Source organism: Aquarana catesbeiana, linkage group LG01 (genome assembly GCF_042186555.1).
Source record: "Aquarana catesbeiana isolate 2022-GZ linkage group LG01, ASM4218655v1, whole genome shotgun sequence".
Lineage (NCBI taxonomy): Eukaryota > Metazoa > Chordata > Amphibia > Anura > Ranidae > Aquarana > Aquarana catesbeiana.
The window spans coordinates 881,777,273-881,795,412 of NC_133324.1; the positions used below are offsets into that span (position 1 = coordinate 881,777,273).

Consider the following 18,140-nt stretch of genomic DNA (forward strand, 5'->3'; position numbering starts at 1 on the left):
AAAAAATGTTTTTTTCACAATTGTTGATCTTTTTTTATATAAAGCGCTAAAAATAAAAACTGCGGAGGTAATCAAATACCACCAAAAGAAATCTCTATTTGTGGGAAAAAAAGGATATACATTTTATTTGGGTGCAGTGTCGCACGACCGCGCAATTGTCAGTTAAAATAACGCAGTGCTGTATGGCAGAAAATGGCCTGGTCATGAAGGGGGGGGTAAGTCTTCCAGAGGTCAAGTGGTTAAGCTTTGACAATAAAACCAGGAGGCCGAATGGTTTCTATGCAGAGCTACGCCACTCTCCAGTTTTAGTAAATCAACCTCACAAAGTGCAGGCCGCACAGTTTAAAGTAACCGTTAAAGGGATATATGTTTACTGGTTTAAGACAATATAATCAGCTAAAATCTTCCTGATCTGTAACCAGCATTTTTTTATAGATAGGTCAGCTATCAATGAAACATGTATTAATCACGTAAAACCAAATACATGTTCCTTTTTAAACACTGACATTATATAAATATAAAATATAAATATAAGTAATAAATAATGCATTAAACTGTATTGCCACATGGCTCTGAATAACAGAATAAGCATGCTTTCAATGTGAGTGCTCACACCAACATAAATTTAAAGCAGTGCATTGATTATACATATTCTGACAACCCTTGTCACTGTTCCCAGTTACTTGACCACAAGAAAGTTCATTAATCTCTTGCCAAATTCATCATCAACTTTGTCCAGAAATGAAATGAAAGCAGATAAGGTGAAGTTTAGGATCAATATATTTTTAAACTATAGATACAAATAGATGAATTTAACACAGGGGTAGGCAACCTTTTGAGCACAGTGTGCCTAAAAATGTTTTCAAAGAAATTGAGTGCCAGTTATATAAAAAATGTCAACTTCACATTCTCAATCAATGCTGTAAACTACTTGAATATTGGTAAGAAATTAACATTTATTTCTTATGAATATAACACCTTCACCCCTCAGATCACTCCAATTCCTGCACCTTCACACCTCCGATCTCACCAATTCCTGCACCTTTACACCGCCGATCACTCTGATTCCTGTACCTTTACACCGCCGATCACCCCAATTCCTGCACCTTCACACCTGAGATCACCCCATTTCCTGCACATCCACACTTCAGATCTGCTCCAATTTCTGCACCATCAAACCTCAGATCACCTTAATTCCTACACCTTCACCCCTCAGATCACCTAAGATTCTGCACCTTTAGACCTCAGTTCACCCACCCCTGATCACCCCAGATCACCCCAATTCCTATCCGCATTTTCACACCTTAGTTAATCCCCAATTCCTGCACCACCTGGATCAATCCCAATCCCTGTATCTTCACATCACAGATCAGCCCCAGTTCCTGCACCTTTCAAATCAGCTGCAATTCTTGCATCTTCACACCTCAGGTACCCCCTTGCAAATCTGCCTCACCTCTGTACCCCCCCTATTCATCTGTCTTACCACTGTCACCCCCTGCTCTTCCCACCACTGTACCCCCTGTCATCTGTTCCACCTCTGTACCCCCCTTGTCATCTGTCCCATAACTGTACCCTTGCACATCTGTCCTACCACTACTGTACCCCCCCTGCATACCTGCCCCACCACTGTACTCCCTTTCTTGTTTGCCACCCCCTGCTGAACTCCACTGTCCATCTGCCTCACTGCTGTACCTCCTTGCTGTTCTGTCCCAACACTGTACCCTCTTTCTCATCTTCCCCACCACTGTACCTCGTTTTTCATCTTCTTCACAGCTGTGCCCCCCTCATCTGCCCCACCACTGTACCCCCTTCTCATCTGCCCCACCACTGTACCCCCTTCTCATCTGCCCCACCACTGTGCCCCCTTCTCATCTGCCACACCACTGTACCTCTTTTCCCATCTTCTTCACAACTGTGCCCCCTCATCTGCCCCACCACTGTACCCCCTCATCTGCCCCACCACTGTGTCACCTCATCTACCCCACCACTGTACCCCCTTCTCATCTGCCCCACCACTGTACCCCCTTCTCATATGCCCCACCACTGTACCTCTTTTTTCATCTTCTTCAGTTGTTCCCCCCTCATCTGTCCCACCACTGTACCCCCTCATCTGCCCCACCACTGTACCCCTTCTAATCTGCCCCACCACTGTACTCCCCTCTTATCTGCCCCACCACTGTACCCCCTTCTCATCTGCCCCACTGATGTACCTCCTTTCTCATCTGTCCCACTGATGTACCTCCTTTCTCATCTGCCCCACCACTGTACCATTTTTCCCATCTTTCTCACCACTGTACTCCCTTATCTGCCCCACCGCTGTGCCCCCTCATCGGCCCCACCACTGTACCCCTCTTCTCATCTGCCCCACGACTGTACCCCCTTCTCATCTGTCCCACCACTATACCCCCTCATCTGCCCCGCCACTGTACCCCCTCATCTGCCCCACCACCACTGTACCTCTTTTTTCATCTGCCCCAGGCAAGGATATGGCAGTTTTTCCATGTGTCCTCTCCACCAAAAATTAAAAAGGCCAATGTGGTAGGAGAGCAGCAGCAACAGCAAATGGAAACACATTGGGTTCTGACTATTCTAACAAAGTTCCAAGAAGCTCATTAGAATTTTCAAAAACTTTCACCTGTTTGCCATTTTTTCAGTCACAGTGAGATCCCTCTATTGCAGCCAAGCCAGCCATCTTCCTTCTCACAGTGGGTGAGGCTAGCAGGACTGTGATTGACCTTTTCAGTGGCCAATCACAGTTCTTCTCTCCCTGGAAACAGGGTCCCACCCCCTAGCAAACCGGGACTCGATCTCCTCCCCAACACAGAAGCTGGGCGGATATTTGCTGTGGCTACGAGTAACGATTGCAGCAAAGAGGTAGAACCAAATAGTGTTCACATGTTCTACAAGGTTTGGAGGTACAGTGCGCCCCCCTCCCCCCATGTCGCTGCGGGTCGGGGAATTTGGAGATCGGCATGTGCTAGTGCGGCAGCAGCTGTGTCACTGACACTTCCCTGCACCATTTTTCAGATGAAGGAGTCAACGTGCCAACAAAAAAGGCTTCACGTGCCACTTGTGGCACACGTGCCGGGGATTGCTGACCCCTGATTTAGCACATTAACCTCCCTGGCGGTATGATTATGTCAGATTTTTGCATCTCAAAGCGGTACAATTATTTTGCATAGAAATTTGGCGTTTTATATTGTAGGCCTGTAATTCCTAGCAATAACACACTTAAATCCGTCCACCAAGAGTCTAGTAGATATCCCAGGTATGATGAAGTTGGAAACACAAAATCATAAATTATAATATAATAAATAAATGGAAATAATTATAAAAAATATTAATATAACAATAATAAAATTAATTTCCCCTCGATTCACTATCGCTCAATTCTGCAAGTGTTCTAATTTACTATCGCTGTTTTCTAGCTGGTCTAAAACCACTTTTGACGTAAAGGGACACTTTTTGGTTGCTATGGACAATCTCAAGTTTCCAGGTTGAAAGAACAGTATATATAATATAAAACTGCATGCAGGGCATTGGACAAAGCACTGGGGACAAAAGGATGTGAAATAATTTCATACAGTAGTGTAATCTGTAAAATTACAGTGTACTGTATTTATTATGATTTTTTACTTTTTTGAATTTGCCGCCGGGCTCCGCCCCGTGCGTTGCGACACTCACAGGGAACGGAGCCCAGCACAGAGAGGCTTCAGGTGGAGGACAGAGCCCACGGACACAGCGGGGGGACATCGCAGGATCCTGGGGACAAGGTAAGTATACTGCACCAGGATCTTGCAATGCAATCCCGAGTGTGGCTCGGGGTTACCGCTAATGGTGCTGAAATTTAACCCTGAGCCACACTCGGGAAAACCGCCAGGGAGGTTAACGTTTCATAGGCATCTACTATGAATTTAGCAAGCATTTAGGCTCCATTCACACTTGAGTGCAACTTTCACACAACTTTGGATGGGTGCAACTTGGATATGACTTTGGCTTTGACCAGTGATTATGGACAACTGTTGCATTGTATAACATTCAGGTAGGACTTTCATGCAACTTTTGAGGGTTAACATTTAAGTCTATGGCCCTAAAGTTGCATGAATATCGAACCAAAGTAGTGCACGAACTACTCTGAAGTTGCTGCAACTTTAAAGTGGTTGTGAACCCCCCTCCCCCGAGACATTTTTACATATAGGTAAGCCAATAATAAGGCTTACCTATATGTACTGAAAATATTTCCTAAACGTGCGCCGTTTAGGAGATATTTACCTTGTAGTGCACCGATGAGGTCATCAGCACATGTGCAGTGAAGAAAAGGCCCTCTGTGCCGTTTCTTCCCCAGCGTGTGCTGTGACTGGTGGCTCCCACGCGCATGCTGTCACACAGCTGGAGTCTGCGGCCCCGGAAGGAAGAAGGGTGAAGATGGATGCTTCCACCAGCGGGGACATTGCGGGCTTCGTTTGCATGTAAGTGCCACATAATGGGCTAGTATGCAATGCTTTTACTTTGCAGGGGAATAAAGAGGAAGTAAAACCCATCAGGATTTTCTTCCTCTTTAAGTCACATATATATGAATGGTTATCATTGGAAAACATGGGGAGTGACTTGTAATGTGCCTTTAATGTCCAAAGCTGCATGGCAAGTGTGAATGGAGCCTTGGCAATCATCTGCTCAGAATTTAATAAGAGTATAGAAAGCATGTATTTACAAATTAAGACAGTTTAACACATCTGCTAACAATCTGATAAGCATTTAGCAAACATCTAAGAATTCATTGAGTATTTAGCAAGGATCTATTTAGAATTTCATAGGAGTTTAGCAAGTGGCTACTAAGAAATTATTTTGAGTTTAGCAAGCATCTACTAATAATTAATAGGAGTTTAGCAAACATCTACTAATAATTTATTTAGAGTTGAGCAAGCATCTACTAATAATTAATACGAGTTTAGCAAACATCTACTAAGAATTTATTTAGAGTTGAGCAAGCATCTACTAATAATTAATACGAGTTTAGCAAACATCTACTAAGAACTTATTTAGAGTTGAGCAAGCATCTACTAATAATTAATACGAGTTTAGCAAACATCTACTAAGAATTTATTTAGAGTTGAGCAAGCATCTACTAAAAAAATGAAAAGGAGTTTAGCAGGCATCTACTGAGATTTATATACGCATTTACTAAGTGTTTATTAAGAGTATAATAAGTATCTGCTAAACATTTAGCAGGAGGGCATCAAGCGTCTGCTAAGAATTAATTAGCGTGTAGATAGCATCTACTAAAAACTTAGAGTTTTGAAAGTGTTTACTAAAAATTTACCAAGGGTTTCGAAAGCATCTACTAAGAATTTAGTTAGAGTTTAGCAAGCATCTACTTAGAATTTAATAAGAATTTAGCAAGAATCTGCTAAGCCTTTATTTTAATAGTATTTTTAAAGTGCACTTTATGCAGCACTTTACATATTGATCATTCACATCAGTCCCTGCCCTCAAGGAGCTTACAAGCTAATGTCCCTATTCCACATACATACACACATCCAATTTAGATAAGAGCCACGTAACCTACTACTATATCTTTGGCGGAAACCCACACAAGCACGGGGATAACATGCAAACTGCATGAAGATAGTGTACTGATTGGGATATGAATCAAGTACATAGTGCTGCAAGGGATATGTCCTAGCCCCTAAGCCACTGTGCTTTAGTAAGCATCTACTAAGAATTTATTAAGAGTTTGAAAATATAATATAATAATTTAATAAGAGTTTTGCAAGCATCCACCAAGAATTTAGTAAGAGAGTAACACAAGTGTCTGCTAAGAATTTAATATAGGGTTAAAAAGCATGTACTAAGAACTTAGTCAACGTTGAACAAATGTCTACTAAATTTTAGTAAGTGTTTAGCGAGCTTCTACAAAGACTTTAATAGGCATATAGAAAGCATCTACCGAGAATGTATTTAGAGTTTAGCAAGCATATATACATAATTCATTCAGAATTTACCAACCATCTACAAATAATTAAATCGGAGTTTAGTAAGCATCTGCTAAGAATTTATTTTGAGTTTAGCAAACATCTACTACAAAAATAATAGGTGTTTAGCAAGCATCTACAAAGTATGTAATAAGCATTTAGAGAAAGATCTTCTAAGATGTTAGTCAGATTTTAGCAAGCATCTAAAAATGTACAAGCAAGTCTTGTCTGCAAATCATAACACACTCATGTATCCTTATCTTGCATTTCTGATCAGAGATAAAACGAGGTCACCAAACAAATAAAAACGTGGTTTTGCCTCCCTTTTTGATCCGTACTGTAAAATGGTGCCGAATTGTCTACTTTGTATAACCCTCCCATATATCACCACAGTAGGAAGCTCATATTTCGCATTACCCCATGAAATATGGTGAGAATGATTCCTACATAAGTCTCACTGCCTTCCTGTAAAGGGCTTATTTTTCCTGTTATAGTAACATCATTAGAAATATCTGCCAGAAAGATTTAAAAGTTAAATTCTTAAATCACATTTGATTATTTTTTTCCTCTGTATAAGTACTGAAGTTCTTAGACAATGCCAAACTTCCATGCGGGGTGATCATTAATTCTCACTATATCCCAGACCATGCTCTTCTTCTTTACTGTGTGCCAAAACCACAAGCTGCAACAGGGAAAGTAGAAGAAGTTTTACTATGTGGATGTGCTCCAGATTCCTTCCTGTAGCGGCCGTATACCCTGTGCAGGGATGACGCAGAACAGTGGATGTGGATGCTGACAGCGCACAACCAAGGCCATTAGTGCTTAATGAGTTCCAGGTCTAATTTGTTATAAATATACATAAGCAGTGTTTATGCTATAGAACAATTTAGAATGTATAAATACGTGCATGTTTACCTTAAATAAAACTAAACTTTTGTACAGCACTGCAGATAAAAAAACAGCATTATTTATTATTTATTTGTAAATAAAAACATTAAGAATTCAGAATACTTTATTAAGCCCAAGGGAAATTATATATATATATATATATATTTTTTTTTTTTTTAAGTACAGTATTCCATTCCTTTGTTCATGTATTTTCTCTGTGATCCTCTGGATTAACCTTTCTCAAACTTTTTACCAGGGGGGGACCTTTAAAATAACTTGTCTTTAGGGAAACCCTGCTAAAAAATGATGAAATTTATAGCTTACAGGACATTAAAATGATAAGTATGTTGTAGGTTTATTATTAAATAAAGGAGTAAGAAAAGTGGTGTATTTTGCACCCAGAGAGGATTTCTAACAATCCTCCACTCTTTAAGACTTATAAACAGTATTTTCAGTAATTGTTTTGATGTGAACGGATATTAATAAAAAAACCCCAAAAAACTGCAGTGTCCTTTTAAATGTATGCAGAATAGAAAGGTGGCATATTACACCAGTGGTCAGGGTAGACGTGCCACCCTTAATTTGGGGTCAGTGGAAAAGTACCATCTTACATTGCTGGTCTGTGTAGAAATGCTACCCTTACTTTGGGGTCAATGGAAATATGCCATCTTACATTGTTTGACATTTTTGGTCAAAGTAAAAGTGCCACCCATAATTGGGGTCATTGGCAAAGTACCAGCTCACATTATTGGTCAAAGTAAAATTGTCAACCTTACATTGGGGTCAGTGGAAAAATACCATCTTACATTGGTAGTTAATGTAGAAGTGCCGCCCTTACATTGGGGTCTGTGAAAAAGTACCATCTTACATTGTTGGTCAAAGTAGAAGGGCTACCCTTACTTTAAGGTCAGTGAAAAAGTTCCATCTTACATTGGCGGTCAGTGTAGTAGAAGGGCTACCCTTACGTTAAGGTCAGTGGAAAAGTTCCATCTTATATTGGTGGTCAGTGTAGTAGAAGGGCTACCCTTACAAAATAGAAGGACTACCCTTACTTTAAGGTCAGTGGAAAAGTTCCATCTTACATTGGTGGTCTTGCAGAAGTGGTTACCGCTGACAGCTCAGGGAACACCAAGTAACCTCTAGAGGAACCCAGGGTTTCCACAGAACCATGGTGGAGAAAGGTTGATAAAGACTGTTTGTATGAAAATCCAAAATATGCCACCACATTGTGTGCTTGTAGCGTGAAGCATAACATCCAAGATGGCACCCAACAACAGTCTTGGGTCTCTTGGATGTTTATACAAAGGAGGCCTTTACAGATGAACAGCATGCATAACATACAGTATATTCTTATGGAAAGTTTTTTTCTTAAGGAATAGTCTGTCGACAGGATCTCTTGAACGCAAATAAAGCTGAGCGTCGGTTTGTTTGCAGCAGCTCCTGAATTAGATATCTAGACAGCAGGAGTGTTAGACTCGTCTTATTGCCTGTTATGGTTAAAGGGACCTGTCGGGATGCTAATATAACAGCTGCTAATACCAGCAAATTATTAAAGGTGCAAACTTCGGGGTTGAGATTTCCAATTGCATTTGTTACAAACACATTGTGGATCAATGACTCAATAAGTAGTGTAGCAAGAGTAGAGTTGACAGTCCTGGATCCTGTCTCTTTTATAAAAAAAAGTCAGCAATGGCAGCTGCTGTATTTCTGTCCCAACAGATTTGCTTTTTTTAAAATAATTGTAACATTATGGTTTGAAGATTTACTTTCTTTGTTCCCTGGCACACATCATGGTTCCATCTTCTGACCACCTGAGTCCTGTAGCAATTTAGAGGGTCAAGGAGTGGAACTACAATGTGCAGAGGGAGACAAAGGCATCTGCCACACCCAGAAATGTAGAATGCCAAAGAGTCATTTGTAGGCTGCAAATGAGAGAAGGTAGGATAAACGGGCCACCGGAGAGGTGAGTAAATTATCTATTCTATTGCAGGGATCGTTAATCAACTTTCTTTTAATCCTGACACCCCCTTTTAATGAGAACTGCCAGTGTTGCTTCACAACGACCAGATAGATTCAGAATTCGATTCTGCACATTTTTATTTGAATCTGTAAAAATATAAACTATTCTCCTTAAAGATACCCTACGTCTGCATGATTTTCAGCACAGCATCTTACTTTTAGAACACAGAATTTAAGGTTAAGGGACATGGGAATAAAACAGATTACAGGAACATTTTGATCCAATTTTTCATCAGCAAGCCTAAAAACAGATTAGTTGGCAAAACCTCTCTGAGTGATTAAAATATGAGTGTTTGAACTGCAGTTAGGCTGGCTCCCTGGTTTAAACCACAAGAAAACAAACGGCATGTAAAAATTTCCAGATGATGCTGAGTCAAATCACCTATTCAGTTTGTGTGTATAATATGAAATCCTGAGTTTTCTTTGTTTAACCACTTAAGTACCAGCCTGTATATACAGCTTCGTTACCAGGCAATGTTTCAATTTTCAGCACTGTGATAATTTGACTGACAATTACTCTGTCATGCAACACTGCACCCAAATTAATTTTACATTATTTTTGAGACAAAGTTTTCTTTTGGCAGTATTTAAAGTGGAATTCCAGTTTAACCCTAACTACACTTAAAAATGTCCCCCCCTTTCCTAACACCTATGCCTACTAACCTGTGTAAGAAAGATGCAAATATACTTACCTATTTCAGGCTGCTCTGGTCTAGTCACATGATCTCTCCTGTGTCAGCCAATGCCAGCTGCAGGGGAGAGGAGGGAGCACTTTGACAATAGCTGGTAAAGCCTGGAAAAATGACATCCCCATAGGCTTCAATGGTCCAGCCGTTGTCAGCGCTCCCTCCTCTCCCCTGCAGCTGTGACAAGGGAGCCAGATCATATGACTGGACCTGTGTGTACTTCTTACACTGGTTAGTAGAAGGGAGAAGCAATTTTTAGAGTAGTTAAGGTTAAGCTGAAATAAGCATTTACATGCTGGGGTGCGGGATCCTCGGGAGACCCAGACTGTGCCACACGCTGGACTTCTGTTCGCTGGACGACCACCATTATAGATAGGTCTACCCTGGTACAGGGGGGCTTCCATGTGAGGCTCACAGTCACAGTGCCCATCGAAGTAAGGAGTGGCTCCTCGATGATGGTAGATTTCTTATAATCATGGAGGGAATTAATCAGTTCCTTTGGGGAATTTTCCCTGCCTTGAAAATAAGAAGTCCATCTGACCTGATATGGATGGTGCTCTTCGTGTGACTTTTGTCCAGGGTGTGGATTATTATTTTTGGGTCTCCCCATAATCCAGATGTCCCGAGATGTGTTTTAAGATTTTGATCCAGTTACAGAGTAAGCAAGCCCTGACCGCGAAACATGTTGACTACTGGCTATTTCAATGTAACATCTTTATTGTGTTAAGCTGTTTATATATGTAGGGATATGTATGTCTTTTCCCTACTGACTCTTATTTATATGTGATTTTTCAATTTTCTAATAAATATTTAAATATACATATACAGTATCTCACGAAAGTGAGTACACCCCTCACATTTTTGTAAATAATTTATTATATCTTTTCATGTGACAACACTGAAGAAATGACACTTTGCTACAATGTAAAGTAGTGAGTGTTCAGCTTGTATAACAGTGTAAATTTGCTGTCCCCTCAAAATAACTCAACACACAGCCATTAATGTCTAAACCGCTGGCAACAAAGTGAGTACACCCCTAAGTGAAAATGTCCAAATTGGGCTCAAAGTGTCCATATTTTGTGTGGCCACCATTATTTTCCAGCACTGTCTTAACCCTCTTGGGCATGGAGTTCACCAGAGCTTCACAGGTTGCCACTGGAATCCTCTTCCACTCCTCCATGACGACATCACGGCGCTGGTGGATGTTAGAGACCTTGTGCTCCTCCACCTTCCATTTGAGGATGCCCCACAGATGCTCAATAGGTTTTAGGTCTGGGGACATGCTTGGCCAGTCCATCACCTTTACCCTCAGCTTCTTTAGCAAGGCAGTGATCATCTTGGAGGCGTGTTTGGGGTTATTATCATATTGGAATACTGCCCTGTGGCCCAGTCTCTGAAGGGAGGGGATCATGCTCTGCTTCAGTATGTCACAGTACATGTTGGCATTCATGGTTCCTTCAATGAACTGTAGCTCCCCATTGCCAGCAGCACTCATGCAGCCCCAGACCATGACACTCCCACCACCATGCTTGACTGTAGGCAAGACACACTTGTCTTTGTACTCCTCACCTGGTTGCCGCCACAAACGCTTGACACCATCTGAACCAAATAAGTTTATCTTGGTCTCATCAGACCACAGGACATGGTTCCAGTAATCCATGTCCTTAGTCTGCTTATCTTCAGTAAACTGTTTGCGGGCTTACTTGTGCATCATCTTTAGAAGAGGCTTCCTTCTGGGACGACAGCCATGCAGACCAATTTAATGCAGAGTGTGGCGTATGGTCTGAGCACTGACAGGCTGACCCTCCACCCCTTCAACCTCTGCAGCAATGCTGGCAGCACTCATGCATCTATTTCCCAAAGACAACCTCTGGATATGACGCTGAGCATGTGCGCTCAACTTCTTTGGTCGACCATGGCGAGGCCTGTTCTGAGTGGAACCTGTCCTGTTAAACTGCTGTATGGTCTTGGCCACCGTGCTCTTATAGCCTAGGCCATCTTTATGTAGAGCAACAATTCTTTATTTCAGATCCTCAGAGAGCTCTTTGCCATGAGGGGCCATGTTGAACTTCCAGTGACCAGTATGAGAGAGTGAGAGCGATAACACCCAATTTAACTCACCTGATCCCCATTCACACCTGAGACCTTGTAACACTAACGAGTCACATGACACCGGGAAGTGAAAATGGCTAAATGGGCCCAATTTGGACATTTTCACAGGGGTGTACTCACTTTTGTTACCAGCGGTTTAGACATTAATGGCTGTGTGTTGAGTTATTTTGAGGGGACAGCAAATGTACATTGTACAAAGTGTCATTTCTTCAGTGTTGTCACATGAAAAGATATAATAAAATATTTACAAAAATGTGAGGGGTGTACTCACTTTTGTGAGATACTGTATGTATTACTTGTATTGAGGAGGCCGTTTAACGTCCTACCTCTCTATATATTCCCTTTTACAATACTTACTCTGAGGGTTGGCACTCCAAGACAATATTATTTTTAGTCTATGGCCCGAACTATATGACTTTACTATACTTTAAGCTGGAATACCACTTTAAATACCTTTTTTTTTTATTTTGTAATATATAAAGTGGATGTTGACTTTGGATGATGCCTGAATAAAAATGGCTCTATCCTTCTGGTGAAAACACAGATGAAAGCTTTGTCATAGGGAGTACTCTGATCTCTGTAAGAGATAAGAAATACCTGTAAATATAAAAACTTACACATTGCTTAGCATACATTTGCCTAACATGGAAATATACTGTATGCTTGATGCTAAGTTCACTTTAAGAGCCAATTTACAAAAGTGAAAATTGTTGTTTTTCCCTTTTTCCAACAGAAAATATCCTTTTTAGATACATTTTCCGTTATATAAATATTTTCTGCCATTATTTTAGCAGACCGATTTTACTTTAATATGTACTAAACTAATCGGATGCAATCCAGCATTTTCACAAGAGTGGGGATGGAGAAGGAACTTTCTACAGAAGAAAGTGTTGTTTTGTAATTTTTTTATTTTGCTTTTTTATTTTTTTTACTTTTGTTTTATTTTACATTTTCTTTTACATTGACATTATTTTTCCCAACTTTCTAAAAAATTATTAAAAAAAAAAAAAAGTGAAATAAGGCAAAACAGAAGAACATGAACGTGAAATAAAAAGCAATTATTTTGTCAATCATAAATAGGCTAACAAGTATTTTTCACGGGGGTACTGTTTACCCCCATCTTTATTTGATAAATTATTTTAAAAATGAGTTGATAGCCCTGTTTTCAGACGCACTATGCTGCATATAGACATATACTTATATTTCATTAGCGTAGGCTGACTCTGTTTTATGACAACATACAGTGAGATTTAAATTAACAGCAATATAGTGTTCAGGTTTTTAGACCAGTACATTTTCCATTCCCGCTTAGCTATGTTGTATATACTGTACATTTTCAGCTTAAAAGAAGTAAAGCATCTGCCTCCTGGAGCCTTAAGCTTCCACTTTACAGGTAGAAATAATAATTGTACCTGTACAACTCTGCAAGCCGCTCATAGACTATGTACATATTTATATAGAAAGGGGCACTTACTGAAAAATAGAAAGTTTTGTAGATGGTTGGTTGTTGGTGCTCAGTATGATGATTTGTGCATGGATTATTACATATAATGCCGTTGAAGAAATAAACGATTTAGAATGGCGAATTGTCCACTACGCAGGGGGGCTGCATATGACTTGACTAGCTTTGTAGTTCTTTAGCGCTACTGCTTTCCAGATCACTGTCTTGGAAAAAAGTGCCTGGCTTAGAATACAAAACATTTATGAGAAAAGAAATGCTGGATGGAGATTTTAATTATGTAAGGAAATCATACTGAATTTCTGTATATATCTTTAGCCACTTCAATACCGGGCATTTTCACCCCCTTCCTGCCCAGGCCAATTTTCAGCTTTCAGCGCTGTAACATTTTGAATGACAATTGCGCGGTCATGCAACACTGAACCCAAATTAAACTTTTATCATTTTTTTCCCCACAAATAGTGGTATTTGATAACCTCTGCGGTTTTTATTTTTTGCGCTATAAACAAAAAAAGAGTGACAAGTTAGAAAAAAACACAATATTTTTAGCTTTTTGCTATAATAAAAAAAAAAAAAAAAAAAAAAAAAAGGTTTTCCTTAGTTCCTCAGTTTAGGCCGATATGTATTCTTCTACATATTTTGGTAGAAAAAAATCACAATAAGCGTTTATTGATTGGTTTGCGCAAAAGTTATAGCGCCTACAAAATATGTTATTGATTTATGGCATTTTTAATAGTAATGACGATGATCTACGTTTTTTATCATGACTGTGACATTGCGGCGGACAGATCAGACACTTTTGACAATATTTTGGGATCATTGACATTTATACAGCGGTCAGTGCTATAAATATGCACTGATTACTGTATAAATGTCACTGGCAGGGAAGGAGTTAACACTAGGGGGCGATCAAGGTGTTAAATGTGTTACCTAGGGAGTGATTCTAACTGTGTAGGGATGGGAATGACTAGGTGAGACCGATCGATGTTCCTATACTATATACTAGGAACACACGGTCTGTCTCCTCTCCCCTGACAGGACGTGGATCTGTGTGTTTACACACATAGATCCACATTCCTGCTCTGTCACGAGCGATTGCAGGTGCCCGGCGGACATTGCGTCTGCCAGACACGCGCATCTGGTCCTCAATGATGCGGCGGGAGTGTGGGCGCCCCCTATACCGCCGGAAACCCAAGGACGTCATATGACGCCCCCCCAGGATGGGAGATCCCATCTGTGGATGTCATATGACAATGGGCGGGATGGGAAGTGGCTTCTGAATCATAGTCATGCGCTTACATGTGCTCCCCTGTGACCTTAAATTAACGAAAGCCTGCTGTTGGATGACATCACATATTTGGTTCAGGGATCCACCCAGATGCCTGGTCGGCAGCTGACTCGGCCTCTCAGTGTACGGCTGACAGCCTGAACCAACCGCTCCCACCCCCTCTCCTGCCTGGCAATACAGTGAGCACTGGAGGGGCAGAGGACAGAGCTGATGACTGACAGTCACCACTCTCTGCTCAGTGAAGACCAAGAACTGAGCGATCAGCAGTCATGTGATTACTCAGGCTTTGAGCCGGTGGGGGACAGCTGCAGCATAGCTGAGTATGTGTGTTTATTTTTTATACCCACACTTCTCCTTTAAAGTATCATTCATTCGTTAAACACATTAAAAACAATAAAATAAACATTTATCAAAAAAATAATTGTAAAACTTCTTACCCCAGCTCTTGCCGTTTGCAACTTTTAGTAATTCTGGCTCGTTCTCTCTCAGTGCTACTTCCCTGAACTTCCCATCTTCACAGGAAAGGGTTAAAAGTGTATAGTGTAGTCTCTTAGCTTGGAGAAGGGGGGGGGAAGCAGGGGGTGCATTGCCAGTCTAGGCTACTGATCTGTGTGTTTTTATTGATGTTCAAAATGTGGGGAGACACAACTCTAGTTCCTGCATGCAAGGGTGGCTCCATAGGGTGCCTCAGGAGAAAACCTGGGATGGCATTTATGGCACCGGCTTAAAAGAGGAGTATGGCCAAAGCTTTCCTGGCCATTCTTCCCTTGTGAGTCACAGCAGTGCACTTATTTTTGCTCTCCTGTGACCCAGCATCAGCTGAAAGCAAGCAGAGCCGCCCCAAGCCCTGGAAGGATCCTGACCATATTGTGGGGATCCACTTAGCTTCCTGATAGACAGTTAGCTTTGTCTTTCAGCACACAGCTGAGACTTGGAGTCAGATGCACGCACCTCCTCTCCAGCCTGGCACTCCAGTGAGTGCTGGAGGATCAGAGCAGAGAGCAATGACTGACAGTCACCACTCTCCACTCTGAGCAGACTGAAAACTGAGTGGTCAGTGGTCTTTTGATCACTCAGTTCTCAGTTTTAGAGCTGACGTGGGACAGCTGCAGCATCACATTGATGCTATAGCATAGAGGTGAGTATGAATGTTTATTTTTTTTTTTATTAAGCACAAACTTCTCCTTTAAAGAGGAGCACTGGCAAGAATTAAGAAAAAAAAAAGTGTGTACTTAGTAAGGGATTAAGGGTTCTTTCACATGGACGTGTCCTTGTATGGGCTCCGTCGATTGCCTCTGAGCAGGCAGATTACAGGTCTGTCTCTGCACACTGTGCAGGGACCGACCTATCAGAGTGCCGCTCTCCTCTATGGGGGATCAGATGAAGACTGACCATAGAGTCCGTTTTCATCCGATCCGATCTGCCAGACGGAGGAAAAATAGGGTTTCCATCCGTCACACTTTAGCAAGGCGGAGCGGGTCGAAATGTCAGCGAACATGTCACCACTGACATCCGTCGCTCCATAGACCTGTATGGAGCGTCCATTCGGGTCCGCATAAAAAACTGACAGGAGGACCAGAACGGTCCGTCCATGTGAAAGGGGCCTAAATCTAAGGGATTGATATCACTTTAAGATCTGCTCTATCTTTCTGGCAAATAGGGTATGCTAAAACAGTCCTAGAAAATCATTACATTTGTAAAGAATGTAAATTGATTTTTTTGTGTAACAAAGATTGTTTATGCTTAATGGAACCTTGGCAAATGTGTAAAAAATTGGCTAGCATGCCTAATAAACAGGGACGGACTTACACCATATAAGTACAGATTTGCGGAAACTTGACCATTACATCTATAAAAATTATTGGCCTTCCCATTCCAATAACATGGCCATAAATGCGGAGATGACTCTCATTTGCAAGTATAACAGTTTTCACTCTTCTGGGAAGGCTTCCCACAAGATTTTGGAATGTGTATATGGGAATGTGTGTCCATTCAGCCAAAAGTGCATTAGATTTGTAGATGTATTCAAGCAGATAGATAGAAAAACTATGACCAATAAAAGGAAAAAGGGCAATAAAAAAAGGCCATAATGTTGGTGAAAATCTTAGTGTATTTATACTGCTCAGCAGTGGAGTTAAATCTTTTTTTGTATGACTCCATAAAGAAAACTTTCATCTCAGTCAGTTGCATAAATGCTCACAGCCAATTACATAAAACAACTATATTATTGATGTCTGGAAATTCTCCCACTATTGCAAAGGCCTTGTTGGGAGAAGATACCAAAAAAAAAAATCTTAAAAGGTTTGCTGCTTCACAGAATCCAGTAAGACTGACCAGATCCTATTCTTCTTACCACCTAAATGAACTTGGTTGTGCTGGAGATAAGATGTGGCTTTTCAGGATCTTTGGCTCCTAGCCTTTTGATCAGGGGTCTCCAATCTATGGTCCAAGGGCCACATCTGGCTTACAAGATTTTACCCGGCCTGCAGCAACTCTGATGTGATGGGGGCTTCTGATGGGAAAGGGAGATCTGATTTGAAAAGAGGCTCTGACGTGATGGGGGCACTCTGATATGAAAGGGGAGACTATTATGTGATGGGGAGTTCTGATTGTAAAGGGAGAACTATTATGAAAGGTGAACTCTACTGGAAGGGAAGGCTCCGTGTTATGCGGGAGCTACTGATGTGAAAGGGGGATGCTGATGTGATGAGGTGGGGAGGGGGGTCCTGATGTGAAAGGGGGATGCTGATGTGATGGTGGGGGATCCTGATGTGAAAGGGGGATGCTGATGTGATGGTGGGGGATCCTGATGTGAATGGGGGATGCTGATATGATGGGGAAGAGGGGGGGGTCATACGTGAAAGGGGAAAACTTCTTATGCAAAAGGGGGGCTGATTTTTTCAGATCACAAATATTTGTGAAATACACAATATGGCCATCATCCTGAATAGATTGGAGAACCTTGCTTTGGACAGTAAAACCCATTTGTTTCTGAAATGTAATAATAATGTGTTATATTTTGCAGGTCAAAGGCATTAAAGGTGTTTTTTTGGCCAATCAGAAAATTGATGGAAAGGTAACAACTCTCATCACATACAACAAAGGCCGGGACTGGGACTATCTGGCTCCACCAAGCCTAGACATGAATGGCAAACCAACCAACTGCAAACCGGTAAATCAAAAAGTAACCACATGGAAATGTACATGTATAAAATTCCCATAATGGAAATAGACCTTAGTAAAATTTAATTTGAGCCATGTAAACAAAAAATCATCACTGAGGAAATTAAGTTGTTTGTTATTACTAATGCTGATTTCCTGCTTTCTCTGTCACCCAGAACAGGCATGTAGACAGTGAAGTCAACACTTCTGATTTACATTGATATTCTAGGTCAGTGATTCAGAAAGTATTGAAGCATTAGCATGACGGCCAAGTAACTAGCATTTCATAAGTCAGCTGTGCTAGTCTGCATTTTTTTCTGCCCTCAAATCCTATATGCGCGGCCTCTGTATAAAATTGGCTTCAAAACACTTCAGCAATTATTTGCATAATTTAAAGGGGTTGTAAACCTTCATGTTTTTTCACCTTAAGGCATCCTATGCCTTAAGGTGTAAAAACACCTGGCAGTGACCGGCCCCCCAGCCCCCCGTTTTACTTACCTGAGCCCTGTAATTCTGTTGGCGGTGACGCGCTCTCCCTCTCTCCACGAGGTCCC

At 41.2% G+C, this 18,140-nt stretch overlaps 1 protein-coding gene across 2 annotated transcripts in view; it reads left to right on the plus strand.

Annotated features, from left to right (window-relative positions):
• SORCS2 (sortilin related VPS10 domain containing receptor 2) overlaps positions 1-18,140 on the plus strand; it is a 1,340,427-nt gene that overhangs the window by 1,110,161 nt on the left and 212,126 nt on the right. For both annotated transcript variants that reach the window (XM_073610686.1, XM_073610693.1), the window contains exon 10: positions 17,450-17,596. In XM_073610686.1, the coding sequence (XP_073466787.1) occupies positions 17,450-17,596 (147 nt within the window). The remainder of the gene's footprint in view (positions 1-17,449; positions 17,597-18,140) is intronic.